Here is a 15271-nt window from a genome sequence, read left to right as displayed (position 1 = left end):
ATAATATATCAAGAAGCCTAGAGTAATTATGGGAATTGTGGCTTATCCAAATTTGCCATTACATTTTGTTTTTGTCATTTTCCTTTAAGAGTAAGACACCATTAGGAGAAACTTTATATGATCATTATGAGAGAATTATATGAATTTTAAGTGTGTATTCCCATAAAACCTCCCTCCAATCCCCAATCCTAACACTTTCATTCAGCTCACTCACTAAACATAATCCTTTTTGTTTCCACCTCTTCCATGTTATCATCGCTTTTCGAACTGAACCCACATAACCCTGCTGTATACAGTATATATAACCCAGAATGCAATATCTACTATATATCTGTATCTGTACAGCTTGCATAATGTGTCCTTTTGATTTTTGAAATCAAAAATCTTATTTGTGTTCACATCATATTTTCACTTCACTTCTTTCACATCCTGACTCGCAAGACTTCATTTGAATTCAGCTTTGCCTGCAAGTTATGTTCAGACACACACTGATAGCAATGCACCATGACTTTAATCATTGGAAAGATGCGCTACAGTGCTGACAGATGGATCAAGAGTGCTTATTAGAAGAGAATTCCCGGTGTATTCAGCCATATGTCTGAGCTTCTTTCTGGAACTCATTTGAGTCAAGGGCGATGTAAAAAATCTCTCCTAACACTTGGGATAGCCAAAAGGGAAAAACTAACCTTTTATGATACAGAATTATGTATCACAGTATTTAATTTGCTCTCAAAAAATATACAGAGAAAAGTGGAGAGATAATCAGCTGGCTTCTCTCTCTCTCTCTCTCTCTTTTTTTTATCTGTACCTTACAACTCTCTAAAATATTCCCATGTTTAGAATAAAACACAACAGGTGTGGTGTTATGGGGAAATAATCAATGACAGGATGGTTTGATCTGGCCAGATATAAAGCACTCTAACATTACACCCTGAAGGGTTTTATTTCTATTCCACCACAGCAATTTGTCAACACAATTTTTTTTTTATTTGTTTATTTTTTAAAAAAAAAATTTAAATGCTCTTTACCAATAGACTTGTGTTTATCTTATCAGATTTTTGTAATCATTATAACAAATGATTTTTATTAATGAATTTATCGGAGCTGGCTGAGACAATATGAATTTTTACCTGTCTTTACATGCTTATGTGTGGAAAAAAAAAAGTTATGAATATAACTTTTCTATGAATATATTGCTCTTAGTATGTTAGGTAACAAGAGAAATAATTAAGAAAATCTATTTGTAAATTTGTAGAGTCCTGCTATTTAGTCACTCTTTTTTCTCTCTTAAATTTGCTAATTCTTTCTCCTCATCCTGAACACCGGCATCCCACAAGGCTGTGTGCTGAGCCCACTGCTCTACTCCCTGTTCACCCACGACTGTGCTCCGTGGCATAACTCCAACTCAATCCTCAACTCAACTCATAACTCTTCACCAGATATGCAGATGATATCACAGTTGTTGGCCGAATCAGCAACAATGATGAATCAGCCTACAGGGAGGAGATCCAAATCCTGTCATCATGGTGTTCCATGAACAACCTCACCCTCAATGCCACAAAGACCAAAGAGCTCATTGTGGACTTCCAGAAATCTACCAGCAGCAGACACTCCCCTATCTACATCAATGGGTCTAAAGTAGAGCTTTAAGTTCCTGGGTGTCCACATCTCTGAGGATCTGTCTTGGCATCTGAACATCTCAACTCTGGTTCTGAGAGCGCAACAGTGTCTTTACTTCCTGAGAAGACTAAAAAAAGTTCACCTATCCCCCAAGATCCTGACCAACTTTTACCGCTGCATTATTGAGAGCATCTTGACGAGCTCCATCACAGTGTGGTATAGCAGCTCCACAGTGTATGAAAAGAAATCACTGCAAAAGGTGGTGAAAACCGCCCAACGCATCATCGGCACCCAACTACCTGCCATCAAGTCTCTTCTCCACAGTAGATGTCTGCGCAGAGCACACAAAATCATCAAGGACTCCTCCCACCCGAGTCATAAACTGTTCAACCTCCTTCCATCCAGGAGGAGATACCGGTCCATCCTCACCAGAACCAGCAGGTTTAAGGCCAGTATTTTTCCTTCAACCATAAATCTTCTGAACTCTACACTAGGACACTCACGTCTCACTACACTTCACCACCTTGCAGTTCTGCTCCACCCTGTACATTCTGTTATAATATAATATTTTCTCTGTGTAATATGATTATAATGTACATATTGTCCACTTCATAGATTACACCTGGTTTATCTGTCTGTCTATCTATTTATATATATTTATTTACACTATATTTATATATACTGTATACTATCTGTATAAACACTGTATATTATTGCTGTTACTGTTGTACATACAATGTACATAATGCACACATTTTTGCACAATATATAATTACACTTTATCTGCTGTAAATACAACTTGCACATACTTCTCTATGCACTTTCTGACATAGCCTTATTTATTAATCTATCTATCTATCATGTTACCTTCTGTCCTTTGACTCCTTCTCTCCCGGGTTTTCCTGCTGGTCCCGCAGACCCTGGTGATCCATCCAGTCCCTGCTTTCCCTGTAAACCCTGATCACCCTGCAGACATGGACAGACTCGTGATTAGCTGACAATGTGTTGATAATATGATGTCCAGAAAGTCATTCCTATAAATCCTGGCATTCCTGTAGCTCTACTAACTTACTTTATCTCCTTTCAGTCCTTGAGGGCCTTGAGGTCCCTGCTGAGATAGATTGAAAGCAGGATTAATTTAAGAGTCAGTCCCTCGCTGATATCTGGATAAGATCAAATCGCAACGAAACAACCATGTTTTTTGTCCAGATCTTAGAAGAAATTACGTCTGCAACAGACACTATGTATTGTTTTTTGTTTTCATGACATTTTGTTTAGTGAATGCTTGGATACTTGATTACAGAATAAAAAATATGCTGCGAGAGAGAGAGAGAGAGAGAGAAAGAGAGAGGGGGTGCGAGAGAGAGAGAGAGAGAGAGAGAGAGAGAGACGTATCAAGCACAACGTATTCTAAAAAATATTATATCTTAAGAATGCAAGTGAAACACTGAGATCATAAAAGCAAGACACACCTCTCCCGGCACCTTAATCATGATCTTCCCTCCTTTTACTTCAGACAGGGTATCTGAACACACCCCACACGAGTCTCCCTAAGACACACAATGAAGGGATCACATTTACATGCTTGCAAACAAAGCTTCATTTAGAAGACACACGTGCACAAACACACACACACACACACACACAAAAACATAATCCCAGCTCACCTTTTCACCTTTGACTCCGGGTAAACCAGACTCACCACCATCTCCCTACACAGAATACAATCAGATCCAACGGATACTCACAGGGTCACATTATCACATCACATGACGTTATTTTTTTCAGCATATGGTAGAACTTTGCACTGATTAGAAAGCAAAACCTATAGAAAGGTCAGCAAGTGATAATTGCTCACACTTCTACTATTAAATCTGGCAGAGCCCGATAAAGATAAACGTTGCCAAGTGTATCTATTTCAATGCAAAAAAGTTTAAATATTCATAGATATCCTACATTAGGAATGGTCGCCTTGGAAAACCCATGAGATGCTGCTGAGACTGAGCCAAAAATAATAAGTCTATAACATACTATAGGTTGAGACCTCAATTCTAAGAAACAATATGAATAATTATATAAGAATAACAACATGAAAGTGTTTTTATTTACTATGTAATCTTGCCTTGGCTTTTATGCAAAGATCGTGTCAAGTAGATAAAATGCACGTTTAAAATAAATGGGGCTGGAAAAACGGCTGTAGGCTACGAAGGAGTGGTTATGTTTATTATTTTTAGGTTTTGAGCAGATGCAGATTATATTACTTATAAACACTGGTGAATTCTCAAACCTGATTGGCTCGTGTTAGCTGCAATAACACAAGCGATTCTAACATGAGAAATTCATGTCAAATGTTTTCATTTAAATGAAAAAAAAACCGTTAACATCAATTTGCTGTGGTATAAAAGGAATAAAAACGGCAGCATGTGAGGTTATTGGAAAATAATCAACTTTGAGGCGGAAATAGTAACTCTGCTTTCCATTGGGTCACATTACACCAACTTCTTGTTGATTATTTTCCTATTACAGCACACACTTTTGTTTGTTGGTGTTGTTCAGTGGAATTGGGAATATATATTTATATATTTTATTTATTTACATTTTATCCCTGTTCTCTTAGTAAAGTTAAGCCGACTTTTCTCGAGCTTGAGGTAGACATATGTGCAAAAAATAATTCAGTTCACGAGGACAAAGTGTCAAGATTTTCCCAGGTAAAGGGTTTTCCCAGGCCATCACGCATCTGCTCATTTACAGTCTGTGCAACCATGTGCATTAATTTACTGATCCACTGTGAAGTCAGTAGCCCAAGGTTGCATTTCTCCTCCAAAAATTTCACTCTGCAATGCAGCAAAAAAAATGTCCTCTCATTTCACTCCACAGCAGTTCATCACCTTTTCTCCTTTCGATCCTTCCTTGCCACTCAGACCTCTCGGACCAGTCTTTCCCTGAAACGGATTTTCCATGAGTTGTTTCAATAATGTTAAACATTCTGGCCATTTATTGTAAATCCAAATATGGATATGAATAAAGCAGTCGTACAATTTTCCCCTCAGCGCCTTTGCTTCCTGCGTCACCCTGTAGCAGAAATAAAAGACATCACAAACAGCCATGTCAGTCAGCCATCACTTCATCTAGTAGGTAGAGCTTTCTAAATGATACATTAATAAAATAATACTTTCCTAAAAGTATTGTTCAGTGGTTATATGCTATTAAATATGATGTTAATATAGAACGGTGGTAAATAATATCTACTGTAAGTGTAGAGTAAGTGACAATATTCAGCATGTTTTTGTTCATAATATTCAAATTACTTTGCACATTCATTGGACTGATCCGTGTTACATGTCATGTACACAGGCAGGTCTGTTGAGTCACACTTCATTTAGGCCAATACTTATTGACTCAGTGTCTTAGTGTGTTTACAAGTGAACACTTAAGTGTTTTACTTTTCCCACAGGAATATTGAACAGCACGGAATATTGAATTTGCATGGGATGGATAAAACCTGTATCTGTAGCTACATTTTTCCAAATAGCATGATCAGGTTTCAAACGTTAATCTCCTGTAATTTTTTTAGGAGATGTGGAGATGTGCTTGAGTACATGTTTTCTGTGATCATTTCAAATTTGCATGTATATGAACGCTGAGATCATAAAAGCAAGACAATATCGTCTCCTGAGAGCTTAAATAATCATAAATACTGATACTGTAATGACTTTTAATAGTTTTAATGGATCTCCGGCATCTCTGTTTACAATAATCATGTTTGGGTTCACAAAAAGTGCATGTGTTCATGTGAGTACATGTATTTAAGCTACTAGGCTCATCCTTTCAACACTGGCTGGTTGAGTTTAAATGAAGTGGAAAAATGAAAAGAAAACACCTTTTCCATTGCGTCAGAATCCTGACTGACAACCACCGACCGTGGCTAATCGTCAAGATCAGTACACCTTTCTGTAGAAGTTTTATGTAGATATCCTCTATCTAGAGTATGGCACTTCTGCCAGGTGCTGCTAACAATGATCTTCCTCCTGCTCGATTTTATCAGATGTTGTAAGAAGACGCTGAAGGTCCTCATGATATTTTAACAGAGCACAATTTGCAATCTGCTTCGGTTTGATTGCCATCATTCATCATGAAGGATATCCAGATCACTGTCATTTTGCGTCTGTTCATTAAAACAGCAATTAAACTTACATTTCATCACGATTTCAGATCTCAGTAACAGAGTAGTCCCAGTATATAAGCAGGGCATCAGAACAATACCAGTATTGACTGTAAAAAAAAATCAACTATTAGAGGAACATGATTAATATGTAAGCATGCTCAAAAGGACAGACCTTTTCCCCTTTGAGTCCAGACAGACCAATTGGACCTGGTGCTCCCTGAGGAAAAAAAGACAAATTATTAAATATATATATATTTTGTCCTCAACGTTGATGTGTTAGAAGCAGGAAAAATGAACAAGCGTAAGGAACTGAGCAAGTCTGACAAGGGCCAAATTGTGATAGCTAGATAACTAGATCAGAGCATCCACAAAACTGTGGTCCAAGCAATGAACAGTGGTGAACTGGTGACGGTCATGGGTGGCCAAGGCTCACTGATGCACATGGGGAGCAAAGGCTGGCCCATGTGATCCGATCCAACAGACAAGCTACTGTTGTTAATGCTGGTTCTGATAGAAAGGTGTCAGAATACACAGTGCATCACAGTTTGTTGCATATGGAGATGCATAGCCACAGACCAGACAGGTACTTTGACACGTACCACCTACCTAAGCACTGTTGCAGACCATGTACACCCTTTCATGGAAATGGTATTCCCTGAAGGCTGTGGCCTCTTTCAGCAGGATAATGCACCGTGCCACAACGCAAAAATGGTTCAGGAATGGTTTGATGAGCACAACAACGGGGTTGAGGTGTTGACTTGGCCTACAAAGTCCCCAGTTCTCAAACTAATCGAGCATCTGTGGGATGTGCTGCACAAACAAGTCTGATCCATGGAGGCCCCACCTCGCAAATTACAAGACTTAAAGGATCTGCTGCTAACATCTTGGTGCCAGATACCCCAGCACACCTTCAGGGATCTAGTGGTGTCCATGCCTCGATGGGTCAGAGCTGTTTTGGCAGTGAAAGGGGGGGCCAACACAATATTAGGCAGGTGGTCATAAAGGTGTTCATAAAGTTGTGCCTGATCGGTGTGTCAAAAAAAAAAAAAGAAAAAAAAAAAGAAAGTAAAAAAATAAAAAATAGAATGTTGGAAAAACCCAGTACAATAACATCAATACAAAAATAAAACTCGTGAAACGTAATATGATTCACTTTTTATAGACCTATGCCAATTTCTTCCTGCTAAGTTCCTAAAATAAACAGCTCCACTCAAGAATAACATAACTCACCTGCTCTCCCTTCTCTCCTGGCTTCCCTTTTTCCTGCTGCCTCTGATGGCTCAAAACACCATTCGTGGGGCACATAGCACACGGCTCACCCTGACAAGGACAGAAGAAGACAGATGGGTTTGGGAACCTAGCCTGAGTGTTTCTGCCTTGAACAGCAGAGAGATGCTTCATCTTTACACTGTAATTCTGCAAAAGTCCAAACTCACCTTCTCCCCTTTGGCCCCTCCTAAGCCTCGCTCTCCCTGTGAAACAAACAGTGATGAAACATTCGGCTCTCTGTGAACACTTCATAGCTGAAAACAGGAAGCATAAAGACGGAGGACACAATGGACATGCACGGCTTGTCAAAACACACTTTCTGCAGTGTCAAGTCAGCACTAGGTTTTGATAAATGATTTAATAACAGTAGTTCTTTGAGGAGAGCGTAAGACTTTTAGACCTTGTTTAAAGGCGTGCTTGCTGTTTGGTACATCACAATATGTCTGAAGTCCTGAACTACAGAAGAATATCCCTCTGAGAGTTTACACCTCAAGGTTATTAACACATGCCAAAAATACAAACAAACAAACAAACATATATTTTCACATAAAATACTATGATGTAATGACACTATAGGTGTATGTCAAATAATTCAGTCTGACGTCACACAATCATATAGTAATATTATATTCGGTTCTATATTGTACAAATAAACCCAGGCAATTGATGCCACTTATTTGCCATACAAATGAGCTCCACCTCTATTGGACCTTAATTAACCCCACCCCTCATCAGAAAACCACTCAGTTCTGCCTCCTTTCCTTACAAGGCTTCTTACGAGACGTCCTCAGTGCGTTTGTTTGGAGTGAATGGAAATTTGTCATTATTGTAATATTTTCATGGTCTGACTTGAAATGGTTACAAACTGCTCCTTTAATTGGTGATATATGAGTCAGTACAAACCTTTTCTCCTGGTATTCCGTTTTCCCCTGGAGATCCCTAGGAGGAGAGAAAAAAAAAATAAATAAATGAAAGATTCAAACCCGTCTTATACAGGATGGCAGTGCTCTCTTAATGCTCTATCACTTTTCAGCCATTCTCTTTCTCTCTCTTTTACTCACACACACACTCCTTTTCTCCATTTATCTCCCATTCCTGCCCTTCTTTGCTCTCTCCAACTGTCCTCCCCTTTTCCCCAGGCCCATATCTGACTATGAGGAATTGACTCTGACGTTATTGCAAATTGTTACAGTGAAATGCACACCACTGTCTTAAGGTGGGCCAAGCAGACTCTTATTTGGTAGATTTTATTTTTCTCACATGGTGGAACAGACAGTAAGAATAAATAGGTAAAAAAAAAAAAAATAAATAAATAAATATATATATATATATATATATATATATATATATATATATATATATATATATATATATATATAATGGAAGAGTCGTAAAGCACACATTACGCTGCGGAGATTTCATCTCAGCCTCCTCAAGCCAGATGAAAGGGGGGAAAACCTGCTGCTGTTGACAATGGAATAGGGGTTTTGTTTAGAGAAAAATCACCAGGCCTTAACAGATGAGTTATAAAAACGCTCCCAGTGGCTATAATTATGTGAGATAGAATATGATTATCTGGCTTGGTTGGTGGCAAGCAGAATAAGGGCATCGTTACTCATTGGATATAAACCCAGCAGGCTTGAAGCATTGTTCCATCGGTTCAAAAAAAAGAGGCGAGGATTGCCTCCTACAAGGTAACCTAACTAAAAAATAAGGATAGGAAGAAGAGCATGCCGAGGCAAGATAATATATTGACTGACTGCAGCACATGGAAAAGTCCTAGAATTCAGAAAGCAGGAGTGTATGCTCTTTCAAACTTTCAAAAGATAATAAAGACAGCTTGTGCTCATGAGACCTTAGGATTTCGCATTAATTCACACATCTATTCTTGAGTGTCATGTCAGTGTAACAGGTTTTATCATGCTGTAGGTGTGAAAGATAGACAGAGATTTAAATGGCGTCATTGCACAGGACTTAGATGAAAGATCTTCAAGATTAAAATAGCTACTTAGGCATACAAGAAATTGTCTGTATATCAAATTCATACAATTGAAAATTCAATTCAATTTTATTTGTTTAATGATTTTAACGCTGAGCATTGTCGCAAAGCAGCTTTACAGATATTCAGAATAAAAAATGAAGTTTAAATTATTAATAGATCTATGCATATTTTATTTTCTAGTAGAAATGAACGTACAGGCAAACCCTGGTCTCCCATGCCTGGTGCTCCGGGTTCTCCTTTGGGACCAGGCTTCCCCTGAAGGATTGTGGTTTCGCTCAAATCCTTCGGCAGCACTGGACAAACTTCACATGGGTCACCCTTAAATTGGCAAGAAATTATATTCATAAAATATACAAATAATCAACAAGGTTTCTATGACTGTACACAATTTCCCACATACAGGCACACATAAGCGACCCACTTAGGAGGACACACGACTGTTCAAGTTTATTTTGTCTACATTTTATTCTTTAATCAGTTTTGAGGAAACACTGAGCCATGTTTTCAATTTAGCAGGGACATGAATGAAGCTCGGGGTCAGGTAGAGGGGAAGCACAGGAGGGAGAAGAAAGCAGAGAACATTGCAGCACTGCAGGAACTAGAATCAAAGCCTGATGTGGTGCGCATGTGTTGTGTACACGGAGTGAATGGAGCTTTCGTTTCTACTGTAACTGCTCTGTGAACTTTCAAGAAGTTTAGATTATAATAGGAATCAAAGCATGCTGCTTCGCTGCTGTTGTAGCTCTACAGTTCCTATATTACCTCACTCAGTAGAATAAACCACTTTAACGTAGCCACACAGCACATTTTGAAGTCGCAGCATGTGACCGATATATAAAGGTAATTCGAATCGATGTTTCACAATGCCGGTGATATGGGATGGGATGGCACGCTGAATGCTCTTCAAGCTGCCTCAAGCTGTCAAGCTGCGCTTTGGTAGTTAAGAGCCATGCAGCTCACTATCCTGTTTATCAGGAGATGAAAACACTGACATTAAAAGCTACTAATAAATTTTGTTTCTATTACTCCTGTGTTTTTGTTTTGTTTTTTTAACTCTTGCCTGACAGCCATGTAATGGCTGACATCTAACAGTAACATATGCTTACAACTAGAACTTCACCTAGACTACGTCATGGTTTGGAGGCCTGAAAGATTTCATCTGGCACCCAGATGCTGTAAAGCAGCTCAGTCTCTTGCTCCGTCTCTAGTGTACTAGATTAACATTATTAAAATATAATCAGAGGGAAAGATTGTTTAAGACAAATCATTGAGTGAAGTAATCTGGATTAGTCACATGGACAGGAACACTGCTGGTTTAATGAATCTTAATGACGCTGGAACACAATGATTTAACACAGAACTTTCAGAAGAAAAGCAAAATAAATGGAAATGGAAATAATTTTTTCTGGTCAGTTCCAGGAGTCGGTCAATGAGACTCAGGTAGATGGGAATGTTTTAGTATTTGTTATTAATTAATAATTTCTACCTAATCATCTCATACTCAAAATAGCTATAAAGGAATTTGTTAAAAAGTCTACTAAAAACACAGTTCTACATCACTTCTAAAAACATCACTTCTACGTCTAAATGTTTAAATATTATACATAGATAAATGCTGTATCAAGATTAAAAAAAAAACAACAACCAAAAAACACTAAATAAAATAAAAATATATTTTCAATAAATAATAAAAAAAACAATTAATAGTCTTTAATTAAGATTCTTCTAATCAGTGTGACACAGTAAATTAGTTTATATCCATTTTTAAATGATACAAGTCTACATAGTTTTGTATTGGCTCACCTTTTCACCTTTGGAGCCACCTGGACCTCTTGGACCCTGCAAGAACCCAAAGCACCAAAGTAACCAGCTTTTCTACTTTATTGTAGATTATAATTATAGAGATAATGGCCTAGAGGAAGTGGCACTGATTATGTTGAATAGACAGCGGCCTCTGAATAATAATTTGAAATGATGTTCTTGACATAAAAGGATCATCAGACTTACCGGATCACCTGTCATTCCATCCTTCCCAGGTATCCCAGCATCCCCCTGGAACAGTGAAATACAGATAATACTTTGATCAGACGCAGTTCTTTGAAACGCCTCATGATGTAGTCATGAGGAGAATCTGCTGAAGAGAAACAATTGGACTTGGGTCTAAGAAATTCTTACAATAATCAGTAAAATTCTGCTTCTCTTACTTTGTCTCCCTTTGATCCAGGTAGGCCAGGGCTCCCCTGAGTGAAAATAAAGAAGAGGATCTTCAGTCAAACGGTTCATCAGCCAGAATTACTTTAATAAAGATAAATCCGCATGAGTGTCATAAATCATTATGCACAGGGGTCCTGAAGTCTTTTACTTTAATCAGTCACTGAAAATAAATGCAACACAATGTCAGAATGTATTGCAAGATTAACGCTAATTCTGATGAAAGCATGTGTAATGATAAAGCATAATAAACCTAACTGAGTCGATATCACATGTTAGTTGTTAGCTGAAATGACAACATTGAACAGTACAGGCTTCAGGTAGAAACCTGGAGGAAATGTCTTTCTGGCAGAAAAGCTCCAAATATCTCAAATGGCCACTCATTACAAATCATCACAAAGCAGAAAAGCATCTCAGAATGCACGTCAAGCTTTGAGTTTGATGGGCTGCAATAGCAGAAGACCAACCTTCGCTACAATGGACAATGAAACTGGACAGTTAAAGAGAAGAGAGAGGACAAAAGTTATCTGGTCTGATCCAATCTGAATCTTGCTTTATGCTGTTGCATGCAGATGGTAAAGTCAGAATCAGGTTTCAGGATAAAATAAATAAATAAATCCATGGACTCAACCTGCCTTGTGTCACTTGGTGAATGTTTTCTTACATTTACATTTATATTTATTGTATTTGGCAGACGTCCTCATCCAGAGCGTCTTACAGAGAAGTGCTTTGAAGTCTCAGTCAATGAATACATCCTGATACTGGTTCACTAGGTCAGAGTCTAAGAATACCATCAGTCTAAGAACTCTCTTGGGAGGAAACATAGCAAGAAAAAAAAGTTTTTTTGAGTTTTTTTAGTGCTAGTTTTCTTGGCACACTTATCTACTGAGCATCATTTGAATGCCTGAGTATTGTTGCTGAGCATGTGTAACCCTTTAAGGCAACAATTAACCCATCTAATAACAGCTACTTGATAATGATGAAGGTCATCTCTAACGGGTTCCATGAACACGACACTGTGTTCAGTGACATTCCCACGCACCAGATCTGAATAGAATAGAGCTTTTTTGAAGTGTGGTAGAACGTCTGGCATGAACGTGCAGCTGCAATCATGTCAACATGGACTAAATGTTTCCAGTATATTGTGGAATCCATGCCGCATCGAATCAAGGCTGTTCTGAGAGCATAGGAAAGGACCTACCTGGTATTAGTATGGTGTTCCTAATGAAGTGGCCCCTAAGTGTGTGTGTGTGTGTAATTAAGTAAAAGTGTTTTATTAGTTTTTGGAAAAATGATTAATATGTAAGACCATGCACTACCTGAGGACACAGAGGCAAAATCCAATAAGTAGATGTGTGTAATCCGAGACCTTATGATTAAATGCTTACAGGTTTTCCTGGTATGCCAGTGCCAGGAGGTCCGGGAAGTCCTGGTAGGCCTGGTTCTCCTGCAAGCCCCTCTGGACCAACAGAACCTGTGTTTCCCTTTTAAATCAGTCAAAGCAGTTAAAACGTTTATATGCTACAGTGTGAAACGCAAAGCGCAAAATCAATCTTTAAATGTTAAAATCGATTGCGAAGGCTCAGTCAGGTTTACCTTCTGCCCTTTAGGACCCACAACGCAAATAGATCCAGCACGACCCTAGAACAAGACAGAGTGTTACACCACTTTACATGCCTACAGAGCGATGACACACACCGCCGGAACGCTGCAGAAGTTATTTGTTCGATCTAAAACAATCAGGTCATCAGTGAAGGTTGGTTTAACCAGATAAACAATTTTGAATTAAAAAACAAATTAAAACTGTAAACACGCACAAAGCAGTGAATCTGTTAGCGTGCTCGTTTCCTGGCAAAAGAAAAAAAAAAGATTAGGGTGTTTAAATCTTGGTTAATACGCTCCGACTCTCCATTTAAAAGAATCAATGGAGAAGAATTGATTTAGGGGCCTTTGTTGGTCTAAGGTAATCTATGAGGCATTAAGGAGATTTAAGTTCTAAAGAGATCTTGCAGAATAGGGAACAGTTGGGGAAGAGAGCAGCTTAAATGGAGTGTAATTCCTTATAACGCTTTTAAAAAGCTATGTACTATGAATGTATGGATTTTAAAGACCATGGAGTGTACACACTTAGGTAATAGCAAAATACAAAGAGACCAACTGCACTGAATAATGACATATTTTCATCGAGAATAGAGCAGTAAATATGTGCTAATGGAGATCGTCGACATACATCTTTCCCTGGACTTCCGGTGAGACCCTGGGATCCGACCTCACCCTTCTGTCCTTTATCTCCCTGAAAGTGAAAGAGGAAAGAATGAGTGTGAATTAAACAGTGACAAAGAGAGACAGAGAGTGAAAAGCTCTGGGCTTTGTCTTTAATCTAACTGATCATTTTAATAGCTCCCCTGATCTTTAACTCAACGAAATTCAATAAACCCTAATAACCATCAGACGTACACAAAGAAGAACAGCACAAAACCATTAGTGCTTTATTTTTCACCTTAATTCCTAAAGCCGCCTCCCAGTTTCCAGACAGACCCTGAAATATAAGCGAATAAGGAACGGTTGAATCGAAGAGTGGAAACGGGATCAAGATATATCCCTCGGCTCAAGCAGAACCTCTCCAACAATCCATTGATCTCACAGGAGCACACACTTACCGGCTCTCCTTTCTCTCCTTTCTCCCCCTTCCCTCCTTCTGGACACTAAAACGCAAGCACATAGGCTAAGCAATAAAAAAATCAACAACAACAAAAACAACAAAACACCCTCCTGCCCGTCATGGCGTCTTTCAATTACACAACAATCAATAGTGAAATTGAAAGGAACGCTGTGGGGAAAGGTGAGGAACTTACTCGACCGGGAACTCCAGCTCCGGTGCAGTCCAGACCCTGCAGATGGATTAAAAGGATCATTGCATAGTGGTATAAAATGTAATCCTCTTAAAAAGTATTCTAATGGTTCCAACCAAGAGAAGCACAAAGACAGTTTAATATCCTCTCATGATCATCTCATAGCCTCCCATTAAGGAGATGGGCTTTGCTATTAATGTATCAGTCAGTAGACAATGCCAAAAATAATGAAAGCTTGGAAAAGTCAGCGTATTCAAAGGGACGCTTTGGCAAAAAAAACAAAAAAAAAAAAACAGCAGTCTCTAATGAGCCAGAGCTTAATGACGCCAAAACAAATGAAGCTCCCTGTGCACTCGCTGACTGGCTTGTCTAATCTCTGCAGGTCTGGGCCGTGAATGACAGCTGTGCTTTTTTGTGCTTTGCCAAATGCAAGTCAGTGAACAAACTGCTAATTCTTACCCGCTCTCCTTTTTCTCCTTTCAGGCCACGCTGACCCGCATCCCCTTCCTGGACGAGCTGCAACACAGCAGAGAACCTGTTATAACACAACATGCAGAACACCCCAGCGTGGCCTGTGTGTACATGGAGCGTGCTCGCACAAGCCGAGTGGAAGTGCATCATGCAGCGTGACTCTGTATTTCACATCTCAAGCTGCAAATCCCTCTTACAGATTTTCTCTCGTAACAGCTCTCCAAAAGCTGCTACCTTGGGCGGAATATGAACAAGTGGAACACTGTCCAAAGGATGTTCATGCATATGGTGCAATACATGCTCGATATGTGGCAAACATTACTGTTATACCCACATTTTGATCCTGAGTGATCAACACGCAGCCTGCGCACTAGGAGAAAAAGTAAAAAAGCCAAATCATTTCACTAAACACACGGCGACTCAGAATTTCACATGTTGGACTGAGGATGGCAGTAAAGCACAGTTTAAAAACGAAGGATGGAGCAAAAAAAAAATACAGCGCATATAAAAAGGGGGGGGGGTAAACAGCGAGGGAAGAGGTGGGGTAGATGGTGGGGGTGGGGGTGGGGTGGGGGTCCACTGGTGCGTCTCTTTAGCACGGCCTATCTCTCTCACGGGAGATAAAGATCAGTAAGAACAGCAGGATCCCTACGGCAGCACTGGCACACGCCAGCTGGAGCA

At 39.1% G+C, this 15271-nt stretch overlaps 1 protein-coding gene across 5 annotated transcripts in view; it reads right to left on the bottom strand.

The window, feature by feature from the left end:
* Nucleotides 1-15271, bottom strand: part of col16a1 (collagen, type XVI, alpha 1) — a 95212-nt gene that overhangs the window by 32724 nt on the left and 47217 nt on the right. For 2 of the 5 annotated variants that reach the window (XM_058405266.1, XM_058405269.1), the window contains exons 10-31: nucleotides 14925-14960; nucleotides 14579-14635; nucleotides 14123-14158; nucleotides 13928-13972; nucleotides 13768-13806; nucleotides 13498-13560; nucleotides 12864-12908; nucleotides 12656-12751; nucleotides 11261-11296; nucleotides 11064-11108; nucleotides 10860-10895; nucleotides 9252-9374; nucleotides 7958-7993; nucleotides 7222-7257; nucleotides 7016-7105; nucleotides 5958-6002; nucleotides 4657-4692; nucleotides 4509-4562; nucleotides 3288-3332; nucleotides 3093-3170; nucleotides 2693-2731; nucleotides 2488-2586 (exon numbers count right to left, since the gene is read on the bottom strand). In XM_058405266.1, the coding sequence (XP_058261249.1) occupies nucleotides 2488-2586; nucleotides 2693-2731; nucleotides 3093-3170; nucleotides 3288-3332; nucleotides 4509-4562; nucleotides 4657-4692; nucleotides 5958-6002; nucleotides 7016-7105; nucleotides 7222-7257; nucleotides 7958-7993; nucleotides 9252-9374; nucleotides 10860-10895; nucleotides 11064-11108; nucleotides 11261-11296; nucleotides 12656-12751; nucleotides 12864-12908; nucleotides 13498-13560; nucleotides 13768-13806; nucleotides 13928-13972; nucleotides 14123-14158; nucleotides 14579-14635; nucleotides 14925-14960 (1215 nt within the window). The remainder of the gene's footprint in view (nucleotides 1-2487; nucleotides 2587-2692; nucleotides 2732-3092; nucleotides 3171-3287; nucleotides 3333-4508; nucleotides 4563-4656; nucleotides 4693-5957; nucleotides 6003-7015; nucleotides 7106-7221; nucleotides 7258-7957; nucleotides 7994-9251; nucleotides 9375-10859; nucleotides 10896-11063; nucleotides 11109-11260; nucleotides 11297-12655; nucleotides 12752-12863; nucleotides 12909-13497; nucleotides 13561-13767; nucleotides 13807-13927; nucleotides 13973-14122; nucleotides 14159-14578; nucleotides 14636-14924; nucleotides 14961-15271) is intronic. The other 3 variants (XM_058405268.1, XM_058405270.1, XM_058405267.1) reach the window with 2 other exon arrangements.

The sequence above is a fragment of the Hemibagrus wyckioides genome, linkage group LG12 (assembly GCF_019097595.1).
Source record: "Hemibagrus wyckioides isolate EC202008001 linkage group LG12, SWU_Hwy_1.0, whole genome shotgun sequence".
In the NCBI taxonomy this organism is placed as follows: domain Eukaryota; kingdom Metazoa; phylum Chordata; class Actinopteri; order Siluriformes; family Bagridae; genus Hemibagrus; species Hemibagrus wyckioides.
This window is presented reverse-complemented; position numbering and strand designations above follow the sequence as displayed.